This window comes from Seriola dumerili, unplaced genomic scaffold (assembly GCF_002260705.1).
Source record: "Seriola dumerili isolate Sdu_G_001 unplaced genomic scaffold, Sdu_1.0 BDQW01000291.1, whole genome shotgun sequence".
NCBI lineage: Eukaryota > Metazoa > Chordata > Actinopteri > Carangiformes > Carangidae > Seriola > Seriola dumerili.
This window is the reverse complement of record NW_019174546.1, coordinates 3601147-3620763: the sequence shown is the minus strand read 5'-3', so window position 1 is coordinate 3620763 and position 19617 is coordinate 3601147. Positions and strand designations below refer to the sequence as shown.

Sequence of the window (19617 nt, the reverse complement as noted above, 5' to 3'; positions counted from 1 at the left end):
TACGTTATCTTTTTTGAATTTTTATATTTTATCAGATATTTATATTTATGGTACTTTGTAAATGTTAATATGTTCTAATTAATATCTTGGATTAATTTTTATGTGTTGAATGTTGTCCTGTCTACCTGCACTACGAGCTCATCAAGGCAAGTTCCTAACAATGTTTACCATATTAGTGAGAATGTTAACCCAACTCAACATCTTGTTACCGAATCAGCAGATGGACTATGCTCAGTTGTCAAGTGATCAATTGATATCAATTGAAAACATGATAACAGATGGTTGTAAATGGGCCTGGAAAAAAATATGACAGCTAGATGCACAAATACGGTTATTGAATCAGTGTCAGCTTAGAGAGGAAGCGCTGAAAATCTGTTCTCATTGGTCCACACCCTTAACCCTTGGCTTACTGATGCTACATGGGGAAGTAGGTGCATGTGTGTGACCAAAAGGGAGAGAAAACATGCTTGTTTTAAGTAGTGGTTTGATGTTTACAACTTTGGTTTCTGTACTGCGTTTGTCAGTGGGGTTCATTATGAATTAGTCAATTGGACCAAATTGATGTGTGTCCTCTTCAAAATAATGTATTATTCAAAGAGGAAGTGGCTTCTGTGAATTTGAGAAGTGAGCTGTAAAAACGCTGATGGTGAGTAAAAGACCAAAAATCAATGAGATATTAGTACAAATGCTTAGAAGACAAATCAAATGGGCAACTTGAGATGCAAATTGAGAGTTTGGTAATCCTTAGTGCATTGTTATTAAACCTTTCTGTGTGGTTCAGCACACTTTGGCCAGAAGGTTTCCTCTTAAGAGTTTTTGGTCTTTTGCAAATACTCCTATTGCCAATTTTGTGAAAACTGAATAATGTGTCTTGTCTGAATGTGATATTAACAATCATCTATGGTAAACATCTATGGTGTGTATCAGTCTGAATGCCTACTTTTGTGGCAATTTAGGGAGAGAAACTAATTTGTCATGATTTTTTTTTCTATAAAATGCACACTATGTAACTTCTGCCACATGGGGTCTCTCAATCAAAACAATAACAAAAGACGGCTTTGGGTGACGTCATGAAATAACGTGGGATCATAGGAGTTGTTGTTTTTACCACCATTACCGTAAGCTTCTCCCAGGTCAGTCGTTCAAGAGGTTTTTACCGGGAGCCAAATTATCCACAGAGGTCTCCTCCCCCAAATCAAACAGACCCGCTGACTATGACTGTTAAAAGCACTGAAAAAAGAAAGTTCCAGCTAGACAAAGCTATGCATAATGTAACTTTAAGCAGGATGAAATGCAGTAATAATTGTAAGTGTTTATTGTTAACTAGACATTGCAACCTTTCATACAACATGTAGCAAAGATAAAAATTCACAGCACTATCCTAACAGTTGTAATAAAATAAAATAAAAAAGTATATTGAATTCTTCCGAATAGTTCAACCACTTCATTCTTAGTAATTACAACATATGTGATTAAAAATGATTTCAGTCCAAATAACACATCCTACAAAATATATTGCTTTAACCAATTTAGCCGCTCATTGCCAAGTCTGTTGAAACTTTTCTTCATCATCGGTCATGCATTTTTTTATTAAATCATACAGTTATAACAGGCTCATGGTTCACGTCCTCTGCCTTCATACCACTGTCAACCGTTTCAGGTGGGGACTGCTCATTGCTGAAGAACAGTGGGTTGTCAAAGGTGTTTAATGTGCCAGGGATGGTTAGGCGAGGAATAGACTTCTTGTAGAGGAAGAAGGCAATCACTCCCCCCACGGCAATCCCAGCAATGACCAGTACAACTGCCAAAATGATGTGGCCTCTGTGATTAGGATTAATCCCAACTCCTGTACAGTTTGAAAAGGTACGTGATGATCAGCCAAAAGAACTTGTCACAATTTTGAGTTAAATAAAGATAAAATGTGCTACTTACTGGCTGCTGGTGATGGCACTGGTAGAAATACTATAGAGAAAGAAGGAAAATGTTCACAATAGTACATTAATATTACACAATATTCAGCTTCCAGCTACACAGATGGGAGCAAAAGATGGGAGCATTGGGTGTGACAATTGCTTGTTTTTCCCATGTGTCTTTGTGGAAGCAACACAGCATCTGGGAAACCTCATTATGTTTAGACAATGATGTCATCCAATTTGACAACTTCTACAATGGTCTGGGATGTTAGCCAATAGGAGCATAAGTCTTTTATGTTCACATCTGCAAGGACGACTTGTGATGTTTTATTTAATGTCAGTGAACCTATAACCTTAATTAACTCTACATTCATTTGCAAAGTAACGAGCAACTGTTCCAGATGGAACAGTGAAGTTGTCACTGGCACCTTACCGATCACTTACAGTATATGCTTATTGTAAGACAGAAAAGTCTGTGATTATCTAATGTGGCACAGTCAGCTCAAAAAAAGAAACACATAATTACAATTCGAGCTCAGTCTACATAAGAATTATTTTACCTTTGGGTGTTTTGCAGATGTATGGTCTATCATACCACTGTGCACCTGCCCTCCATGTCCCATCTGAAGTACTAATCGCTCCATGGTTTTGAGAAGTAGGTTGACCTTCATCCCAGTTAGTGTAGTCCTTGACTGTGTTGTCCAACCACAACCAGTCCCCTGGAGACACATAGATTGTTTTTTCTTGTGCAGTTTCTTTTAATACCAAACTAAATTTTTTTTTTTTTTTTTCTATTATTTTTTTAATGCAAAGAATTCTCCTCATATGTTTGTGCTGTAACCTAAAAGAAGTTCCCATACTTTGTGAACTATTAAAAGAAATTGAAGATTGAAAAACATAATTTAAAACCATAGCATTTTTCCCCAAAATAACCTTAAATGTGTATATTTTTCCTCATTAGTTTTCCACCAAGCGTAGTTTTTCTTTTTGTATAGTCTTTTACCTGTAGCTGAATATTTCTTTTCATATTAGAGCAGTCAATGTGAAGGTACCTTTGTGAGTTTTATACAAGCCGATCCAGAAAGAGGTGTGGCTGTCTTTATATGTCTTTGTGTTATTTTGAATGAATTCTTGCTCAGACGGGTCTTCAATGCTGGCTAGTGATCCACCTTCACAAAACAAAACAGTAGTCCTTAGTGAAAGCTACAGGCATTTTATTACTAAAAATATCTTTCACAAGAAAATTCTTACCATGTCTTGCACAGCTAGCAGCTGCAGATGCCCACTCTTTTTCGTCTGTGAAAAATATGTAACAGTAACCCTTAAATGGTAGCCAGAAATAATTCTCGCCAATTTTTAATGAATCTGGGTCGTCAGGGCAAACTCCTGGAAAAAGACTTGACTCTGTTGGTGGCACATCTGTGAATGAGAGAGGGAGTAATTGATTAAAATCCTGTCCATTGAAATAGACATTTACAATTTTTTTTCACACTACTTTGAAAGATAATTTGGTCACATAGAAAAACATAAAAGGTAAAAGGGTAAAATTCATGTAATGTACATTTCTGAGCAATGATTAAAATGTTAAGTGTCTTTAAAACCACAGGAGGTATCCTAATGTTTACAGGGAAATAAATTCTAAGTTGAAACATGTTGGCTTTAAGGATGAGTTACGAATTAATTTATTTAAATTTAACATTAGACTGTTATTGGTCATACCTGTTGACTTCATACAAACACTGTTCATGGTCTGATTGCAGTTAGCAGTCTTCCATTTTCCATCTATGTCTACAAAGACACATGGTCGGTCCGGGCTTGGTTCATTGTGACCCCAGGAAGTAAATTTCATGCGCCAGCCATCAATATATCTGAAATAACCACTGGTCTGAAAGCAAAGATTGATCAGAGTGCATTTAGCTTAATTGTTCTTTATTTTTTCAAGAAAATCTTAGTGCTTTTTAAGGCAATACTGCATGGCTGAATGGATGGAAGTGTCAGTCTGAAATATCATATTAAGCATTGGTCAGATTGCCATGTTGTTTTGTATAGATTTCCTCTAGTGCAACCATGAGGCTGTTTTTCGGGTTTTTCTGAAATGTTTCAACATTGTCAATGGATTGTCATCAAACTTTGTGCTGATGGGGCAACCTGATAGCCAAATGGTGAGGGTGCATACCACATGAGCTCAAATGCCCCGAGCAGCGAGTTGCCAGTTTGACTCCCGGCCAGTTGGACTATTTGCTGCGTGTCTTTCCCCTGCTCTCTCCCTATATTTCCTGCCTGTCTCCAATTCTGCTATCTAATAAAGGCTTAAAAAAAAAAAAAAAAAAGATTGCTGACGTTCCCGCTCCTTCACAAGTGTTATAAGTGTTATATAGTGTGAAAAATATGATATGCGAAAAAATAGGACATTTTACCAGATCAGTGCAGTGTCATTCATGTGTGTGTGCTTTAAAAGTCTATTCTCTAACAACAAAACAAAACCCCTACACATTTCTAACAATGTTCAAATGTATGCTTAATCTGCGTGGCTAAGGATAGTAAAATTCTCAAACTCGAGCAACAGATTTATCCATATACTGGCAAAATGTAAGGACGGATAGAACTGGATACTTGAAGTTTTTTGTGTGTGTGTGTGTGTGTGTGTGTGTGTGTGTGTGTGTGTGTGTGTGTGTGTGTGTGTGTTAAGCGTTTCTTACATGAAGGCATGGAACAGTCCTTTTGACAGTAACTTTTTAACTGTACCACAAGGAGGTGCTGCTCATTACGGGAATACACTCACTCAAAAAACGCCGTGTGTTACTGAAAGCTTGCCTCTAGCATCCTGATGACATTATTTGTGACAGCAGCCACGTCATGTGCAGGATTGCAGGCAAGTGATTTGCAGACTCTGCTCTGGTGAACGGGCGCACAAAAACAGGCAACACACATTTTCAAGTTGTGTTAGGCAACTAGCGGGGCCTGCTTTGGTTGTTTGATAAATTGATGACGTGCTTTCCCTGAGCACATTGGGAAATGATCAAACTCTGTGTATCCAAGAACTGCAATCAGCTTCTCTCCAACACTGTTGAAAAGTTTTGAGATGTTTTTCCCCACCGTAATAGTTGGTACCCATGGATCACACCACTAATGTTCATGAGGAGGTTTAATTACTTGTCATGGACAAATGCATTTTCATGATCTCAAAATGCCATTTATTCCCTAAATCAGTAATAATCCTTTTGTTATGAATTTTTGCAGTGGTCAGTAGTTATAAACACTCATTAGCTGTGATAGAGATTTTACCTGCATTTTGTTCATTCCAATCCACAGAGAAGTGTTCAGACTCAGAGCCAGCCACTCAACATAGACCTGTGACCACTCATTTCGCAGGCTAGCCAGGTTGGCATCATCATCTTCACAGTGCTTTTTGGCTTCATCCCAGGTCATTGGTTGAGTCACAGCCTTGATGGAGTCATTCATTATTTTGGCATAGTCGGTAGTAACTGTTGGTTCAGGGGAGTCTGGGAGAGATGGGTCTGTTTAGGGGGAGAATGGAAACAAATGTAGTTTTTACACTTAGAGCTGTTGTAGCTGCTGTATAGATGTTATCTAGCTAGCTAGTTATCATTCAATTCTAACATCCCTATATGAATGCAGTTGCTCACTCACCTAATCGCTGGGCAATATTGAATACAATACTGAAGAGTCACTCTGCAAATTATCAACTGCTGTTGTGCAATTGTGCTCTTACAGGTAGAATAAAGTCTAAATTTAAATTCTGAAAATGTCACACTGACTTTGTAAAGTACTTGTTGATTGTTATTCATATTTATTCATCATCTTAGATAAATTATAGGTGATTTTTCCTTTTCTGGAGAGGAAGAGAGGGAGCAAGTGAGAGGCACTGATTTGGCCCTAAGTGTAGTTGGTTGGTGGCAGACACAGTAGCACATCTATTACATCATGGCTGGGCTCACCAGCCTTTTGAAGACAGACAAATCCATTGGTGTCATTGCAGGACTGAGGTATCCATTTACCAATACCAAGGAGAGGATTGGTATTGATCACAGCACATTTGTTCTGGGGAGGCACAGCGAAAACAGTGGGGAAAACAGAATACCGTGTTAGGATCCGATGTAATTACGACAGCATCATAATACATTTATTACTGCTAGTATGTAATAGTTTATTGAAGGCCTAGCCATGTATTTTTCCCATGTAAAATCAAGAAATGGTTGAAAATGGTTGCAAGCCCCTTTATAGAAACTCTACCATTATGGATGTTTCATTCATGAATAGACCATTATCAATCTGGTACTGACGGTCTGCAAATGTAATCTGATTACAGAAAACAATCTGAAGAAATACAGTAGTGATGTTCAGTGTTCAGTATTTGCTTTATCCTCCTCATTGCATTGGAACACTGAGGGGCCTCAGTCACAATTTATTTTTTTTTAGTTTTTAAGATTTTGACTTACAGTGTTACAATTACAGTGTAATAAAAAATGTGGTTGTCTGATAACAGAGGTGAAATGTAATTTCTCTCCAAGTCATGAAAAAATAAGCGGCAAACTTCTTACTCTTTGTTGAGAAAAGAGAGTTTCAAATCTTTGAAAATGATGGATTTCCTGCAATGTAAACCCAAAGATTACAAACACAAATTCAAAAAGTGTACGGTAATTTTCATGAAAAAAAAGTCATGTAAAAATATGTGGCTTTGCACTCACATGATAAAAATGTGTGTCAAAATCTCCGAGATGATTGAGATCCTGCAATGTAAACCCAATTCACAATAGTAAATTTACATAGATTCTGTCTACATGATGCATATTACACTGTTGTATACAGTTATGCCTTAAGAATAGTTAAATTTAAACGTTACCAAAATCCTGTGGGGTCGATGAAATATGTCATCATAGACCAATCTCTAAAATTGAGAAAACAGGCAGTGGAGAAAAAAAGTGTCACATTTTTACACACAGACACACACGCACAATCCACTTGCTTCACATTGTAAAACCTAATTCAGATTGTATCCACTTACATTTAAAGCCAAGTTGACATATGACTTTGGTCGCCCATCAGCCCAGTAAAATTGATGACCATGGAAACTATGAAAACCAATCCACAGGTCTGTAGTAGGTGTGTCAGCCATTTGAGTCACCAAAAATGCTGAAAATTTAAACAATGATTTATTTGCATGGAAGTTTATTTCCCTCCAATTTTACCTGAAACACAATACACTGTGCTGTCACAGTGAGTCTTGGAGGTTCACCTGTTTTTAACAAGTTTGTCTATTATAAACTGGATAACAAAAGAAACATTTAAATCAGTTGTCTCACTTACAAAAGAAGTAAGATAAGCTAAGATGATTTCAAAGACACAATTCAGATGCTCAATGGCCTAAAAAATAAGGTCAGAGTAAAAGCTGAAGGTTTAAAGGAGTCATTTGAGCTGTTTAATATCTCTGTTCATGAGTCTACCATGCATAAAACATAGTGCATGGTTCCATGGAATACAGTGTCCGTGGCATGGCAGCACCCATTAACGAAGAAAAATAGTTCATTCTAAAGGGTTCACATACTTTTTCTTACCAGTGTAAAGTGGACCTGACAATGCTCCCTAAACAGGAGAAGTTACAAAGATTGGTCTATATTTTATTGGAGAAAAAAAGTGAAACAAACCTTGTACATCTCTTGAGGGAATAGAGGCCAAGTTTCCATTCATTGTTAGACATTGTTTCCTCGCTCCATCCCATGTTAATTTCTGGTTCTTAATGATGATGTAACACTAATGAAAAGAAATTAGTTAATTTACAATTCCTGAAATATACCAAATACATCCACACAAACATTGTACTTGTAAGTACAGTACATGTGTCCAAATTTCACATAACAAAACAGCTTAATGTGACATCTCCAAATACCATTGTACCTTTAAAAGATCAACATTAAAAGTGTTGTCAAATCAAAAGCCCATGTCATTGCAAGCTTTGAGATTTCCATTCTGTCTTTGAATCAGTTTTATTCTCATACTTTAACACAACTTATTTATAAAGGTTGAAAATGACCTCTGACCTTGGAGTTAATTTTTTTCCAGGGGAGTAGGCAGCCACCTTTGGGGGGCACTGTGGGTGCTACAGTGGTGTTGGCAGGTGGTGAGCCACTACGTTTACAAATGGACTTGTGCTCGAACCCACAATTATAATCATGCCAGAATCCTGTGAAAAAATCCAAGATATTAAAATCAACACACATGATAATCAACAGTAAGATTTTCACAGAATCAAACCCCATTTTTGATTCTGTCTATGGTCAGCATTTTTCCTCTAATGCCTCTTAAATTCAGTGTTCTTCTCTGCTGTTTAGTTGTTGTTGTTGTTTTTTTTTTTAAATGGCTAGATTCAGATGCCTACCTAAGCATGGGTGGATTCACAGGAAAAAATATATGCATGTAATTTTATCTTTCTTGTATTTTTGACAAAGGAGTGGCTTAATGAGCGTGAGTGTCGAGAAATCAACCAGTACTGAAATATTAAGGATTACAGGTTTAGTGCTATGTTAAATTTATCATTTGCATGTATGTCAGTGAAGGTAAATCATATTGTAGTTTACTCACCAGTCTCATGCACCATGACAGCACAGTTCTCATCAAAAGTATTGAAATCAGGCTGACCTTCATCCCACCTTTCAAATTCCCCTTGAGAACCATCTATCCACCTTAATGTAACAAGCGAAATTGAAATTTTTTAACCAAAAGAACTCACTCTGAAAATATAATTAGCAAAGTGACATACTGCCTCAAGCCTAAAGGCTGCAGTGTTTCCACTATATACTGTAAATTTTACAGCGGCAGCCCACTGACTTTGCAGAGGCACTGTCCTGCTGTGGACCGCTGGCTGAGCTCTAAGTGGGCCAGATGACCAGCTTGGTTCAATTGGCTTTTCATATTGTCCCACTGCATAAGCCATTGAAAATTGGCAAGTGACAGTGCAATAGTCATTGGAGCTGTGACAGTGAAGTTCAAAAGATACACAGATTCACTAAGCTCCAACGCTAATAATCATTAGCAAAGCAGTATAGAAAACATTTGGTTGCAGCTACTCATCTTAGCTGCTGGTACGTCTTATTGGCTGTAACTAATTCATTTAAAGTCTGTTAGTAACTTGATGTTAGGCCTAAATTAAACTGGACTGTTGTCACCCTGTGTTCTCCCTACATGCTGTCATTAGCACTTGTTAAAGATAGTGTGTGTCAGAAAGAGCTCCACTCTGTAACACCACTGTACTACCACCAACTATTTGTGTATAAGTAAGTCCTAAAATATTAATACTGTAACAGCAATAACCGTATACTGTATGTTTCTGTCAAAGACATTAGATTACTACAATATTTCCAATGAACACAAGAATGCAACAGTTTGGATCTCTATCAGGCCAACCTTGCACCAGTACATATTTTAAAATTCATCAAAGAATTCACAGAAATGTCCTATGAATTTGATACTTAGATAAACTTACTAGATATAAAGCTGTATAGAGGCTTATGAGCTATCACTTAATTCTAATATCCCTATATGAATGCAGATGCTCACTACCCTTAATTGCTGGGAAATATCTAATTTTTTCTTTCTGACTTTTTTTATTTGTATTTAATTCATACTCACTCATAGGTTCCATCAAGTTCTACAGTCAGGCCAATCCAGTAAGACCCGTAACTCCTGGATATCTGCACACAGAGACAGAAGAATATGGTAAAACCACCCATACATTTCAGTTATTTCCGTATTTAAATGCCATGTAAATAATGTGGTATTTATGTCCCTGCTCACCTGTTTCCATAAAAAGACATTTTCAGCCTCACTGTTGATAGTCACCAAGTCCCCATGCCTCTGTTGGCAGAAGTTGCGAGCATCTTCCATGGCCATCCACTTTTCATTAATATAATACTGAATCCCATTCCATTCCAACCACCCATCTGAGGTCTTGTTGTTGTCTTTAAAATGTTAGAAACATGTAATAGATCTTCAGTATATATATGTAATGTCAGATTTATTTTCAGTTGCTCTCAGCTTGGTGTCTGATAGCTGCTTTAATTTAAAGACATGCAGCAAATGTGCACTGCCAAAAATCAAATAAGGCCCACCCCACAAAGATGTAACAGCTGCAGCAAGGGAATGTCACAAGTCATCATACTTGAATTCCACTTGAAACTAAATTGCATTTTCGTCTTCTATAGCACACATATCTGCTCTGTAAATCACTTATCCTATGTTTCCCTTTGAGAAAAAAATCAGAAAGCATAAAGAAGGAATTATACTTTATTTTTTTTTTTTAGGAACTGTATTCCAATACACCTGAGCAAATCTTGCATAGAGCAGTAATATGTCAATATTTTATCATAGGCAGAGGGACACAGGGTGCTGTAATGAAACCAACAATCACAATATATACATTTTCTTTTGGGTGGGCCAAAAAGAGCACAGGGCATTTATTGCTCAGATTGTATCTGGATGATGTAGGAGAATTCTTTACTTCAAAAGTCATATAAAAATGCTGTATTTCTCAGTGGTCTCATACTTGTACATAGTAGCCCACATACCAGGAGTGATGGGGTCTGGTGGCGGGTTTGGAGTCTTTCCTGTAAGGACATAGAAAGGAGATAAAAAGTATTGAGGAGTTAGTTGGTACCTCGTCATTGAAATTGTGTACATCTGAATACATGAAGAAGACATTGCTGAAAACACCCAATTTACGGTCACTCAACTTACTCAACAACAAATGTTACAACATAATAACATATTTTTCTTTAAAATGTATTAACCAAATGATCACTCTTTACCTGCATGGATCTGACAAATCCATCCATTGTACTTCTCACACTGCACATCGTTCCAAGACCCAGTCCGCTGCTGATTGTACGGATTGAATTCAGCACAAGATTCCACATTATTTTTATTGTTTGGCTCTCCATCCTCCCAGTGTTGGAAATTTACCTGTAAACAAAATAAAATAATAATCAATCATGAAATGACAATGTAATTGAGTCACATAAACTCAACCACTGAAGAAAGAGAAAACTGTTCAACTCACTGGGGATCCATCGCTCCATACGTAACCAGTGATTGGGTCAGGGGCACTGAGTCCAATCCAGAATGTCCTATAGCTATAATGGGCAAACTCGTATTAATGATTTAAATATGAAGTCTGTGTTAGAAATACATTTCGTAGTTATCTGTTGAAGCACTGTCGCAGCGCTCTCTTGGACACCAACCAACCTTTACATTTTGCTGCATCCCTTAATTTGTAATTTCCCATTCACTAAACACTAACATGAGCATACTTATGACCTAATATTTATTGTGACAACCTGGATGAATCTACAGCATCTAGAAAGAATGAGAATGCTCTGCTTTGATGCAGCTAATGTGTGATTTTTACTGGAAAGAAGGGTGTATTTTTTACAGAAATTCTTGTCTGATGCTGCTCTAAATAAATGAGACCAGGTTATACTGTACCTCTTTATTGGCATTTTAAGATCATCAGTGCTATGAATACTGAGCAGGTCTCCTCCAATGGCCATGCAGTAATCTCTGGCCTCATACCAGGTCCTCTTGTTTAAAGGTGTCTCCGCAAAAAACTTAAACACAAGGCAAGAAATCTGACTGTGATTAAAGGTTTGGTACTGTCTCTTTAACCTCCATGCATTATTTAAAGGAATGCCTGCAAAGACACAACTATGTACTATAGAATAGAGGATATTTTTTAGATTTTGGTTAGTTGCATAGTTGCATTTCTGGTTGTGTTTGTTGTTTGTTAGGTTGTGTGATCCATTTTCTTCTTAATTTTTATCGATGTAAGTAGCAACTATTTTTATCATCAATTAATTTGAAGATTATTTCTTCGATCCTTCAATTAAGCGTGAAAAATGCCCGTCACAATTTCCTAAAGCCAATGTTGACAATCTTAGACATCTTATTTTTGTCTGACCAGCTGTTCAAATACAAGAGATATTCCGTTTACTAGCATGAAAGACGCAAGAAAACCATGAAAAATTTACATTTGGGAAGCTGGAATTGGTGAATATTTGGCAAACCAGAGATTTACAAACTATGAGGTTTGTCTCTCCCAAGGTGGTATGCAAGACTTGTTATGGGTGGGTTTTTTTTTTTTAATGTGTAGCAGGTGTACGTGTTTCACTTGTGTTAAGCTGCTGGATCTTACCTTATAGCAGTACTTTCTTGATGCCACTTGATTCCAGCCATCTGCACATTTTGTTGTGGGGACAGTTGGTGGGGCAAGAGTTAAAACTGCCCCCTCTGCCAGGTGTTTGCAAATGTATTTCTCCTTATTGTCGCAGGGCAGCACATCCCAGAGGCCAGCAAAAAACCCAGTTGTCATGGCAACACAGCCTTGTTGGTAACCTTATGTTGTCAAGGGAGAAAACGTCAATTGTCGATGGTGAAGCCACATTTAAACATATCTTATAAAGGGAAGTTCAATTCTTTTTCTGTACCTGGCATTTCAGCGTTCCAGTGAGTAAACCTCACTGAGTCTGTGTTGGTCCACACAAATTGATCAATGTTTTTCTGGTTTGAGAGTCCTAGCCAGAAGTACTTCTCTGGTCTCAAGCCTACCAGGCTGACTAGGAATGCATTGTCCACCCTGGAAATATTTAGACAAATAAAATGACACATTTCTCATATCGGTGAATAATGTACAGTCCTAAAAGTGCATTTATTTTTTTAATTTGAGTTGTATCTGAACCTCCAAAATCTAGCATGCTCATGTTTAGTGTGTTTAGAATGTTTGGAGTCAATACGAATGCTTTTACCCAGTTGAAACATCTGCCAAGTAGGAGTCTGAGCTCTTGCAGCCGTCTTTTGCTTCATCAAACGTCTTTGTCTCTGTTCCTACAAAGTAGCAGTAGGAGCCATGTCTTTTCCAACCCTGGATTGTCGGAAAACAATTGTGGGAAAACTTCATTAGTTTTTTGTCATATTTTTAGTATGTTTCATCATTATAGGGGGTAGCAAAAAGTAAAACTGCATAACATACTGTATCTTCAGGGATTAGACAGGGCTGCTTATTGATATTGTTGATTCGGTATTTCTTAACATGCTGAGATAGCTGGCTTTCACTGTCCAGCTTGTAATTTTTTGTAACAAAACCTCTTTAGGCAGATCAGAAAGAGCTTCCCTGTTTGTCATATATATATAAATATATAATATATAATATATAAATATCAATATATTATATAATATTCTTCACTGCATATTTCTCTCAACCTGGCCTCTGAATTTATAATTTGCTGAAATTGTGTCCCTTTTTAAACAGCATGCCAAGTAGTAGGTATGTTTGGGAAAGATACCAAATATCATAAGTTGCCTAAGATGCAATATAAAAGAACTAAGAATGAGAATCTTATCAACCACTTTAAACCAGAGACAGACATATTTTAATAAATAAGAAGAAGTAAAGTTCACACACAATTTTGCAACCTGCATTCTGCTCCACTTCATCTCCAGAAGGTTCGGTAGCACTTGTCTTCATACAAATGAAGCCATGTTTCTCCCCACACACACGGTCGGCCCAGTTCCCATTCTGCAAGAAGAAATGCCGTAAAATATTAATCTGTGTGGAAACCGCATGTACTGACACTCAGGCAAACCGCAATGTACAGTTTGTCATCAGACAAAACCCCCCTAGTCTGCAATCTGTTCAAATTTATTATCATAGATATAAGCATGTACAGTAGATTGTATGGCCAGAAATATGTGGATCCAGGTGTTACATGTTTGTGATCGTTGAGTATCTCATTTCAAAACCATGGGTACTACAATACTAGTATGCCAGCTGTCACTCTTCTTGGAAGGCTCTCTACAAGATCTTGCAACCTGGCTGCAGGGATTTGTTCCCATTCAGCCACAATACCATTAGCGAGGTCGACCACTGATGTTAGTAGCTAAGACTTGACTCATGTTTGGCACTCTAATTCAGTTGATGCCAGTTGCCACTTTTTGATCTTGCTTTGTACACAGGGCGTTATCGTTTTGAAACAGGAAAGGGCCTGGCCCAGATTGTTGCCACATAGTAAGAACCAAGGTGTGATTCATAGTTACACATTTTCCCATTTTGTTGACCGAAGCCGATTTTATTACTGGACAAATAATGATACTTTTACAAGAAGCTATCGTGCGTTATACCCACATGATGCACCTTACCTCTCCCCTGATGAGAGCACAGTCTTCTTGGTCTGTGAACACAGAAGGTTTCCCAAACTCCCAGCTGGTAAAGGTGACAGTAGAATGGTCAGTCCAGTCAAACAGCCCCTCTGTCTTCCTGTCATTCAGTCCAATCCAAAGCTCATCAGTGGATGCTGCAGACAGGGACAGAAAAAAAAAAATTCAACCATCTGTCCTACAATTTCTTGTGGAGCGCTTGTTCATTAGCACCGACTGTGTGTCAGCTGTAGACTATCGTTGTTTGGCCATAGGTCTGTGTGCAACATTTACAAGTACTGTTGTAACTCTAACTGGTTATAAGGCTCTACATAAGAAGGAAATTAGAGCAGAGGCGCTATACACACAGCAAAGGTCATGTATGTTGGCAGATATTTAGATCATCATAAAGTAACTTAATTGATACCAAGACGAGATCCATAAGGATCTTTGTCAGCCCAACAGATATCAAATAGCAGTTCATGACTGATCAGATTGTATGTTCAAAAGACCTCTAAATTAGTCACTAGCAGATGTGTAAATAACAAATAGAGGGGCAGGTTATGTTTTGTTTTGCCACAGGATGGCACCACAGGAAAGCCCTTCAGGCTCAAAGGTGTATTGTTTATTATAAAGGCTTCTTTCACGCTACACTATATTTTATTGTCTCCACGTACCATATCCAAGTTGAGAGATAACAAAGCTTTGGTCCTCCACATTGCAGATGCTGACTAAGTCCCCTCCTTCCTTGCGGCATGCTTTCTGAGCTTCAGACCATGTTTTCTGAGTGCGATTAAGGTGGAAGCAGTGACCATTGTAGGGAATCCAAGGGCTTGAACAAAAGCCTGTCTCAACAGCTGGTCAGGAGAAAGAAAGAAAGAAGAAATTCATATAAGGGCTGAGTGACAGATATATGAAATTAACTGAAGACAAAATATTAACACACTAACTACAGTACAGGGAGTACAGCTCTACTAGATTAGAACAGGTCTTTTCTTTACCTTCAGTGGGAGGAGCCAAAGTTCCATCACTGTTGCAGATGTAGCCCAGTTTTCTGGTGCATGATGAACTTTGCCAGGAGTACTGTACAGCACCATCAATAATTGCACAGTTTTGTCCTGGATTAGGAAGTGGATGTCCTAAAATAAGATAATGGTTAAACTTGACACGATAGCCTAGACTCCACTATTTCAACTTTACATTCATTTTACTTCTAACATTTAAACAAATTCTAATGCAATCAAATTACATCACTACTGTGTAAATTCAGCACTTGCAGGCCTAAAAAAGAATTGCAATATAAATAGCAAAGTTACTGATGTATATCAACGCATGTCAACCGTCAAAACAACAATAAAAAGAAGTAGAAATAGGAAAAGTAGAACCAAAAGAATCAGACAAAAAATCCTGGTCACAATCACTAAAAGGTTAAGTAATTACAAATCTTGTCCATTAGATACAATTTGTTTTTAGCCAAATCCCAAGAAGAATGAAGCCAATTAATTTGAAACAGAAGTGAGAAGACTACACTGAAAGGTCCATATAAATCTGTACACCCGTCCTTCATTAGTGAGATTCCTCTCTTTTATTTTGTTAATATTTTGTATGTGGGCCTTTATTTTTCATGACAGACTTGATCCTCCTGGGCATGGATTATACCAATCTTGCTGGACTCTATTCAGAGATGTTCTGCCATTTTTCACAGATGACTCTTTCCCGCTGCTCTTTGCTGAAGGGCTTTTGCTGATAGTCAGGTTCAAGTAAGATTCAAGTCAGGGGACAAACTCGGTGAGGTTATACTTTTCACTTTTTTCTCCTGAAACAGCACACACAGTGTTTTTGCAGTGGGTTGTGGATCATTGTCTTGTTGGGAAATTCCCCTCCTGCCAAACTTCTTGAGACTGTGAGTCATCTTTTCATTCACTACAATATCAATTCCTCATCTGGCTGGCAACATGGTGTGTATATGGCAGAAAGAATACAAGACAGATGGAATTGATCAAAGATGCAGGTTATCTTAGCGTCATCAATGTAGCAACAAAAAGTAATTAAGTGGAAAGAAAACCTACCTGAGTCCCAATTCACATAACGGTAAGGCTTCCCGTTAGACCACTGCCAGCCATGTTCTGGATCCAGTGTCAGTCCAGTCCAAAGCTTGTCCCCTTTTCCCCTGCCCCCTGCTCCTAGTAGTGCTGTGGGCGTGTATTTTAAAAAAGCATGGAAAATTAAAAATGATAAAATAATAGCTTTCTTACTTAGTACCCATGCCTTCATTTAATCGTGTTAATCAAGCATATTTTTAATGAAAAATGACACAGTAAACTAATAATTATGAAGTAGATGTTGATTAAAGTAGGCTTCAGATCTTGCAGACTGGATCACTTATTATGTGGAAGAAATGATGAATGAATGTTACTGGTAGGTATTCTTCAAACACTTCTCAGCCTAAACACATGTATCCTTTATCAATACATTGAATATAGAGTCAGTGTCACCTTACCTGTGACATAAACCTTTTCATGGGGATCGGTGATACTGAGCAGGGAGGCACCCTGCTGTTTGCAGCTGGCCACAGCCTGGGACCAAGTCAGAGCTGACTGGGTGTTGAGCTGGTAATACACTCCTGTTGCAATGTTTTGGTTCCAGTGTTGTTTGGCTGTGAAATACACATACAAAACCATGGAAATGCATTAAGGAATGTAATTTTTTTTATGTTCCCTCAAGTTGCACATTTATGCCTCCATGTTTTCTTTAAATGTGAGAGGCTGATGTAAAGTCGAGATCAGTGCAAAATCAAATGATGCCCTGCTTTTTAGGGGCATTATTATCCTGAAAGCTTTCACCCCAGTGTACATTTAAAAGAATGTGCATTGTCTTTATGTGCCCCCCTCTCACTGCAATAAAATGAAACCTTTATTTCTCACAGGCAGTACTCACAGTTAGTTGGGCAGAAGCCCCAGATATTATGTTCAAATTTTGTTTCAACTGAACACCATAGGTGCTTTTCCGCCACGTCAACCGTAGTGCAGTCGGAGTACCATTTGGTTTTGTACATGAAGGGAAACATGCAGGTCCTACCATTTGCATTTCCTCCTATGGTAAAAAGTTCTGAAAGACCCAAACAAGGACAAAAGAACATATGAAAGAATAGTTTAATTAGTTTCAGAATAGGTGTACTTAAAGTAATTAACAACAAGAATATGTGATACCTCACCTGACAACTTATGATAGTAAGTAAGTGTGAAACTGTGGAACGAAATCCTTCTAATAAATACCTTTTATTGTTGTGAATATTTGGAACATGTATTGTAAATTCCAATGCATGAGTACCAGTTTGCTTCCTGCTGGCTGAAGCTAGCATATACTGTAATTATGTGTAAAAAAAAAAAAAAAAAAAATTTAATATTTAACCCCCCACCTTTTGAAGTCTCTAAATCTGTCATCTTCATCGTTCCAGTTTTATACTTTAAGTTCCATAAAAGTTATTATGAGTTTGTTTACTGTACCTCTGTATGTTCTTGTGCAGGCACCACTGGACGTCCCTGAAATTGTCAGGTGGTTATTGGGTCCTATTGTTTTAGAGAGAACTGCTGTGTTATCTGCAGTGAGCTCAATGTAAAGCTCTTGGCCTTTGAGAGCGAGCACTGTTTCATTCTTGCATTCCCACTTCTGGAGTTCACTGTTTTCATCACACTCGTAGAGGCTTATTTCACTCCCCACACTTTTCCCCTGGACTCCAAGGCACTTACTCAGCCACTGAACCATAAGTCGGTCACCAGTTGTCCAGCGAATTTCATGGCAAAAATGATGCGATTTAACCAAACAAAAACCAGTGGCCCTGTTTGTTAGTTGAAATGACGAATCTGCAGAGAAAGTTTGTTCAAATTATCAACACACAGTTCTGTTTCTAAGAGAATGCAGAAGAAATCAGATAATGCTCTTAACAACAGTCTGTCATTGGAGTTGTTTCAACTGTGTCTTATTTGATTTTTATATTATATGGACAATAATACTGACATTATTCACAGAATAAATAGAAAATTAATAAGAAAACTAAGTTATTATAATTACAGTACCAATATTGTAATTAATATTGAATTGTAACAAATCTAAAAAACAGGATAACGCAGGTAACACACTGACACATAGTAAAGGACACAGTTTGCAGTATACCATTCAATATGCATGGTATACTGTACATAAAAAGCTTAAAACTAAAAGTTGGAATACTGTACCATCTGAAGCCAAACATTGTAATGTTTGGATGAGTAGCACCAAGGTTGTACAAGTTATCTTGATAGTTAGCATTTTTCTAAAATTTCGTAAAGCCAAAGACTTTATCCATGTGTTGTTGCAGAGAATATGAGACGTGTGAATGATTGTGGAAAGAAGTGAATTTAAGTAGTACAGACGCATCCTGTCCCATCATATTGTCACACCTTTTTTTGAGTTATTTTTAATGAATCAGCTTTATGTGTCAGACATATTTATCAGTATTTTTTTTTACTTCACATGAATAGGAGGGAAGTTTTGCTGAACCCAGTGTTTGCAGACTCAGCAGTTTCACTGTGATGCACTCCCCTCATCCAGCAACATACAGTAAATACACATTACTACGATTCTTAAGTGGATGTGTCTTTGTCTTTGCATGGTGGAAAACAGGAAGTGCGAGTACTATGCTCCAAAACAGTATATGAGTTCTTTAAGTGAGCTATACGACACATGAACCAACGTGAAAGATACTCTGTATCTAAGAAAACAACAACAAAAAAACACCTTTAGACACCCATTAAATTAACCACCACTTTTCCCTGATATTATTAATTGCCATGGGGGGGGAGGTATGCAAGTGAAATGACAGATACTAATTGAAGTGCACAATATTGTAAATAGTGATTCCAGACATTCTTAATATTTAACATGTGGCTCATAAGTGATGAAAATATCAAACGAGTAAAAACTCAAAGAGATTGACAAAAAAAGACTTGGCTATGACTTTCCCATCATATGAAATGACAAAAAGAGAAGTGACTCAAGTTTCAGTTGGCCTTGCCAAGTATGTTTGAGATGGTTTCTAGAGAAGAGTTTTGGCAGTTTGAAATTGTAGTTTGTCAGATAAAGCATTGTGCAATATTTTTAAAAAGGAAGCCACCATAATGCTGACAATCTGCCTTCTCTTTTGTCTCTGTGGGTAGATGCAAACTTCTGAATAACTGACATGAGGTTCCAGTTTCTGTAAACACATTTCTTAATTAATTCATGGATCAAGGTTTCTAAGGACAGGTGTCATATCCTGTACAGATTGAACCTGGCACAGGTGTGGTAAAATAGTCTTTACTAGAGTGAAAGCAATGCACACAGTTAACAACAAGTAGGCACCAGGCAAACAAACCAAGAGGGAGAAAGGCCCTGACTTGTCAAGCCAGTCTCAGTTGAAAGATGTTCATATTGTCTCTTGTTGCAGAGTATTCTTTGTTAAAACTTACAGTATCTTATAGATGTG

The 19617-nt window shown here is 37.6% G+C and overlaps 1 protein-coding gene across 3 annotated transcripts; it reads right to left on the bottom strand.

Annotated features, from left to right (window-relative positions):
• Positions 1 to 1300: 1300 nt before the first annotated feature.
• Positions 1301 to 18465, bottom strand: LOC111231232 (macrophage mannose receptor 1-like). 3 transcript variants are annotated; one of them, XM_022758270.1, is made up of 34 exons: positions 18350 to 18465; positions 17864 to 17977; positions 17621 to 17683; positions 17052 to 17222; positions 16615 to 16770; positions 16184 to 16306; positions 15116 to 15253; positions 14792 to 14971; positions 14118 to 14272; positions 13384 to 13497; positions 12728 to 12843; positions 12410 to 12558; positions 12118 to 12317; positions 11412 to 11533; positions 10987 to 11059; positions 10736 to 10889; positions 10496 to 10534; positions 9726 to 9889; positions 9561 to 9622; positions 8514 to 8614; positions 7973 to 8115; positions 7580 to 7685; positions 6940 to 7067; positions 6778 to 6822; positions 6623 to 6664; positions 6476 to 6523; positions 5873 to 5975; positions 5199 to 5431; positions 3633 to 3798; positions 3165 to 3332; positions 2966 to 3082; positions 2474 to 2632; positions 1933 to 1962; positions 1301 to 1846 (listed from the first exon to the last, which is right to left on the bottom strand). In XM_022758270.1, exons 1-34 carry the CDS (start codon positions 18420 to 18422, stop codon positions 1596 to 1598), a joined length of 4206 nt encoding a protein of 1401 aa, XP_022613991.1. In that variant the 5' UTR covers positions 18423 to 18465; the 3' UTR covers positions 1301 to 1595. The 3 variants fall into 3 exon arrangements, with proteins under 3 accessions (XP_022613991.1, XP_022613990.1, XP_022613993.1); XM_022758269.1 differs by having other exon boundaries at positions 17621 to 17977; XM_022758272.1 differs by lacking the exons at positions 1301 to 1846; positions 1933 to 1962; positions 2474 to 2632; positions 2966 to 3082; positions 3633 to 3798 and having other exon boundaries at positions 3179 to 3332; positions 17621 to 17977.
• Positions 18466 to 19617: the final 1152 nt, after the last annotated feature.

Excerpts from the sequence above, each read along its gene's own strand:
- LOC111231232 (XM_022758269.1), bottom strand. The coding sequence starts at position 18,422 with ATGCTAACTATCAAGATAACTTGTACAACCTTGGTGCTACTCATCCAA. Across the intron at positions 12,318-12,409 it reads CTGGAACGCTGAAATGCCAG|GTTACCAACAAGGCTGTGTT; the intron begins GTACAGAAAAAG and ends TGACAACATAAG. Across the intron at positions 1,847-1,932 it reads AGTGCCATCACCAGCAGCCA|GAGTTGGGATTAATCCTAAT; the intron begins GTAAGTAGCACA and ends CAAACTGTACAG.